Below are 6,000 nucleotides of genomic sequence, written 5' to 3'. Positions count from 1 at the left end.
TTTTTAATCTTCAGCCTACATGTCACCAGTTATTTCAAGATTTCCTGAAATACAGTGACTTTGAATCTATGCAATAAAGTTTTAAATTAAAAAAAAACCCTCTAGTTTGTTGATACTCATTTTAAATGTCACCTGGCTTATATTCCATGAATTATCTGATGAGGAGAACAAAATCAGAACTATTCCTTTTCATTCTGAAAACTTCTGTTGAAGGAGAAAGAGTGATTTACATTTTTTTCCCTGATACACATAACATTTCTTACACATACTTCATATACTCTCAAATAAAATTCACTGGCTGATTCTATAGAAAAAATTATATAAAAACCATAATCATTCACAAGTATATTTATAATAGTTTATATTTCAAAGGTCTCATATCCTATTGATGGGTAGATATCAGTGGTTGAATAAGCATTTGTCCATATTCAAGTGGCAGAAACAAAAAATCATATCTTATACTAAAGCTCTTTTATAGTCTTGCTACATTCTAGTTCCAAATCACATGCAGTAACTTAGCTGTTTTTTCCCTGAGTAAATTGTGTTTTGTCTATAAAGATGTAAAAAATTTCTGTTATCAGTGAGATCAGAACTGTTTCTAGGAAGTAAATAAAATGATATTTATTTTTATAAATACTAGTTTATTTCATAAAAATACAAAAATATAAATATACATTTATAAAAATATGAATGAATTAACACAAAGACATTCTTCAACTAAATAAATATGGCAGTAATAGTCATTCCTATTTCTTTAGGGATATATTTTCATATTAATTTACAAAGCAGTTGCACAATGTTTAATAGTAAAGGTGACTATAAGTCAGTTAAGAAAACATTTATAAAGTCTTTATATTTAAGGAAAGGCACAAAAAGCCTTTTATGTAATTTGTATTGATTATTGATGTGATATACTTTCGTTCAGAGATTGCTAGGCAAAGAGAGTGAACTGGTTATTATTACTTTTTTAAAAATCTATATCATTCATAGTCATTCACAGAAACTTACTGATTAAGCAAACCCTTACTAAGACAACACCTACGTATTGTTTGTAATTTCAATTTTTAAAAAATTTCCTCCAAGGAAGAGAATGCAGGCCACTCAATCTAGTAACAAGAAGCGTACTTCCACTAACATGGATCAAGTCATACGATACTCTTAATCTCGGTCACTGTCATCACCCCCATACATATCAGCAAGCTTTTTAAAACGAGGTCCCCAGTCGCTGAGGTAATCATAATCTTGGTTACAATCGGCTGTGAGAGACTCCAAAGAACTGAGTGAATCGGCTATGGAATCATTGCCTTCGTAGGCATATGTTGCCAGTGAATCATAAGGTGGTGCACTTGGGTCTGAGTCATTTTCTTTCAATCTTCGATGGATAAAATCTTGTACATCAATATTTTCCCACAGAGGCACAGTCCTCCTTATCTGAAAAATAGTTTCAGGCATTACATCTCTTCTAAGTTTACTGTCTTCTCTTGCTTCTGGATTCCTTAAGGTGCCAATGTCAAAAGCTTGGGTATCTTCTTCCCCACCACCTTCATCATTATAGGTCACAATGTTGTCACGGACATCATCTTTTGAAATTATCAGAGGTTCCTTTTTTCTCTGCCTCTTCAGTGCAGCAAACAGCACAACTAAAACTATTAATAATAACAACAACAATAACAACAACAAAGAGAAAATAGTGAAAGTCCATGATTCAGGTTTAAATTAAATATAGCACCCTTTGGAACAACAACAACAACAAAGAGAAAATAGTGAGATTCCATGGTTCAGGTTTAAATTAAATATAGCACATTTTGGAAAGGGAAGTTTGTGTAGTATGAGAGATGCTAAGATTTGTTTGGATAAAAAGTGACTATCCTACACAAATATACAGTGCCTTGGGCCAATGACTAAATGTCCTGTATTGATAAAAGAGCAGATATTACAGTCCATTTATTTACTTTCAAGAGTCACTCTCCTGTAGAGCTCTGGCATTGAAAAATCCTTATTCAGTTATGGCTAATTCATTTAGCCAGCTGTTAATTATGTGATATCTCATTCCTTCCAACAGCAAACTTGCTTAAAAATACTAAAATTCGAAAGCTACACTCATTATTAGCTCAAGATAAATTAAGCAATAATTTAATAGTTTCTTAATGACTCAATATATGCAAAACATCACTCATATACATGCATATATACATAAAAGTGCAATATATGTGTGTATATAATATACACAAAAATATATATGTGCTACTGATCTAATCCTTCTAATAGCTCTTATCTATTTAAATTCCTTTTTGGACCTGGTTTTGAAAGCCTACCTAAAATCTGAGCCATCACTCTATAAGCTCTGATATGGAATTCAAATTCTTACTTATCTTTAACCTGTACTCATCTTACAAGATAGTTCAGATTAAAGATAGTTCAGACTAATTATCTTGTTATTGAGGATTTCCTTGACTTATAGAAGTACATTGGAACTTTCTGGCTGACCTGTTATTTGTAATGCCTTATTTGCTGTATCATTTTATTTTTTATATACTTGTGTTATCAAATTAATTGTGAACTCCCCACATGAAATATACTTTCTTATTTTTGTTATGTTACTAAAATGTAACATATGCATATATGTGACAATGAATGTATGCAAAATAAATACATTTTGCGATTTACAAATACATTTAAAAGTAAGAAAAAATACATAATTTCCAAAATATAAATTTTTCATTGAAAATGGAACAAGTTCCTAATTTTGTGTATAAGAAAAGTTAAAAATTAAATGAAGATAAACTTTCCCAGAACACACTTAGACATTGCATGAGAGAAATAAAAAACAGCTTTTCCTTAAGTTAGGCAGCTAAATGTTTTGCTAATACTATTTAGGTTTTATTAAAAAACAAGAACATGTTGGCTCAAAAATCTATCATTTCTTTTCTTGATTTTTGTATTGAAATCACACAAAGCAAACTCATTTACATTGAAACCACACTTCACCATGGCCCTTGAGTTTCTTGTAACTCCATTAAAGTCTGCCCAATGCTATTGTCATATCAGCCAAAACACTTTCCTTAGCTCCTAATAATTGGTAGAAAGAATAAAAAAAATCATTAGTAACATCTTCAGTTAACCTCCATAGAATAGGCTCCGGGTGCTGAGCTATATTCAGAATCATCTTAGAGACAATAAAACAAAAAACTATTCAAAAAAAATGAGACATATCTCTATTTCCCCTATTAAAGGATGACCATAAGTTAATTAACTCAGCATAGATCTGAAATCCACCAATCTAGTGAATCATGAAGTAGAAAAAAGTTTTTGTTTATAAATTTAATATTGAATTAATTTATAAATTCTCTACTTTCCTCAAAATTTTTATAGCTCTGACTATAAAATAAGAACAACATAGTCAAATTATATTAAGTGTTCTTAGTTAATATAATATTTATTAACTCCCACAAATGGACCTTGGAACCTGTTCTGTTTTTTCTCCTTTGTTGGGTCACAATTACCTGCTTCATTTCCCTAGACTGAGGTTATGTGAATGGAATTTAGAAAGGTAAAGATAATGAATAGAAAAATGTATGTCATTATTTTTATTAATCTATTACTGGAATTTAGTATTTCTAATATGAATATCAGAATATACAAGTACTGTAGTGATAGTAACAGTATGTATGACTATTAAACCAACAGAAATCATAGATATTTTATATTGCATTTTAGTTATGATATATCTTAAATAATCATTAGACTTGCACTAGAATAAGGCACATATGACAATAATTAAACACATTTTGCTTTTGTTTCTTATTTAATTTGGATAAACATATTTCCTTTTTTATATATCATATTATTAATTTATTATTCTAAATAGTTCCCATAGTTTGATTCCCAAGGTGTCTAAGGAACTAAAACAGTTAAAAAGTCCTGCATCAGGTTTTAATCCTCGACTTTGCCTTGTAACAAGACAAACTCTAAGAACTATATTTCTTCAAACTGTAAAGGTAGGTCTGAGATATTATTGTCCATGCTATATCACTGTCTTGCAAAGAGGCAATTCTTTTAACTATAGATATTTAGTAACTGTGTGCAAACAACAGGTGTTGGTGAAGATGTGGAGAAAAAGGAACTCTCTTGCACTGTTGGTGGTAATGCAATCTGGTGCAGCCACTCTGGAAAACAGTATGGAGGTTTCTCAAAAAGTTTAAAATAAAAGTACCCTATGATTCAGACATTGCACTACCAGATATTTACCCAAAGAATACAAATATACTAATTCATTACCTACAATAGCCAAATCATGGAAATAGCCCAAATGTACATCCACAGATGAATGGATAAATGGATAAAGAAGATAAATATATATATATATATATACATACATACATATATATATACACATATGTATGTATATATATACATATATATGTATGTGTATATATGTATGTGTATATATGTATGTATATATATGTATATATGTATGTGTATATATGTATGTATGTATATATACATACATATATACACATACATATATACATGCATACATATACATATGTATGTGTATACATATGTATATATGTGTGTGGAGAATATATATATATATACACATACATATGTATATACATATATATACACATACATATGTGTATATATATATATGTATGTGTGTATATATATATATATATATATATATATATATATATCCACACACAATGAATATTACTCAGACATAAAAAGAATGAAATCTTGCCATTTGCAACAATGTGGACAGAGCTAAAGAGTATTATGCTAAGTGAAATAAGTCAGAGAAAGACAAATACCCTATGATTTCACTCATATGTGGAATCAACATGGGAAAAAAGAGAGAGAGGCATAAAACAGACTGTTAACTATAGGGAACAACCTGAGGGTTACTGGAGGGGAACTGTGTGTGTGTGTGGGGGGGGGGGATGGGTTAAATGGGTGATGGGGATTAAGGAGTGCACTTGTGATGAGCACAGTGTGTTGTATGGAAGTGTTGATATTGTACACCTGAAATTAAAACTACAGTGTACATTAACTAAATGGAATTCAAACAAAAACTTTTTAAAAAGATGAAATCACAGAAAAAAATGTTTTAGGAACTTTGATAATGAAGCCTTCTGAATTAGAAACAATTTTAACTAAAATAATAGAAAATCCCTCCATCTTTATGCAATCGGTTGGGAAGGTGGAAAACAAGAAATGTGTGCCTTCTATATTGTATAGGGCAGGAAGGTGGCCGAGTTCTCAAAATAAAGAAACAGCCTTGTAGGATTTCTGCTTCGAAAAAACTGTTAAACAATTTAGTGTCATAAGACATAGTATGTAAGCTTATTAGGGGGCACTTTTGTTTCCTCATGTATGCATGCGTGTCTTTGTGTGTGTATTATCTTAATATAGAAATTTAAAAGTCAAATTTAAAATATGCATATTTCCATGTTGTCCTAAATTAGGAAAGTAGAGCTATGTGACCAAATAAAACAATATAATATCAGTAGCACTTAGCTGAAAGGTAAGCCAAAATTGATACTTCATGGGGATACAAAAATATTTTACAGAAGAGCTGAAATTTCTAGCAGCAGTTCTGAGATGTGGACTGGTGTTGGTGTATGTATGTTCTAAAGCACCCTGAAAAAATGTTTTTCTAAATAGTTGGATCATTTGAACTGAGACAAATGTTTTCCCCTCACTTTTATCAATCCCCCACTGAAGTCGCATAAGGATATCTGGCCAGAGGGATTTCATCCAGATTGCTTGAAAGGATTTGCGGTGAAAAGGAGCCAGCACATATGAGCATTGGAACATAAATTTGGCTGGCTCTCATGCCCTAAGCATAAGCATTTTGGATGAATATTTGATGGAAACAATTTTGGGGGGAATGTTTTACAGTGGAACAACTGTTTAATTGAATTAAATCGTTGTCCTGTTAGGGCATGCTCAAATCAAACATTTGCTATAGCAAGCATGACTTTATTTAGAAAATAC

General features: G+C 30.8%; 1 protein-coding gene across 2 annotated transcripts in view; it reads right to left on the bottom strand.

Moving 5' to 3' along the window:
* Positions 1 to 620: 620 nt before the first annotated feature.
* Positions 621 to 6,000, bottom strand: part of CDH9 (cadherin 9) — a 136,981-nt gene continuing 131,601 nt past the window's right edge. For both annotated transcript variants that reach the window (XM_019812404.3, XM_003981527.5), the window contains exon 12: positions 621 to 1,646. In XM_019812404.3, the coding sequence (XP_019667963.1) occupies positions 1,159 to 1,646 (488 nt within the window). In that variant the 3' untranslated portion in view covers positions 621 to 1,158. The remainder of the gene's footprint in view (positions 1,647 to 6,000) is intronic.

This window comes from Felis catus, chromosome A1, assembly GCF_018350175.1.
Source record: "Felis catus isolate Fca126 chromosome A1, F.catus_Fca126_mat1.0, whole genome shotgun sequence".
NCBI classification, from domain to species: Eukaryota; Metazoa; Chordata; class Mammalia; order Carnivora; family Felidae; genus Felis; species Felis catus.
The sequence above is the reverse complement of the archived record's forward strand: the minus strand, read 5'-3'. Positions and strand labels throughout refer to the sequence as shown.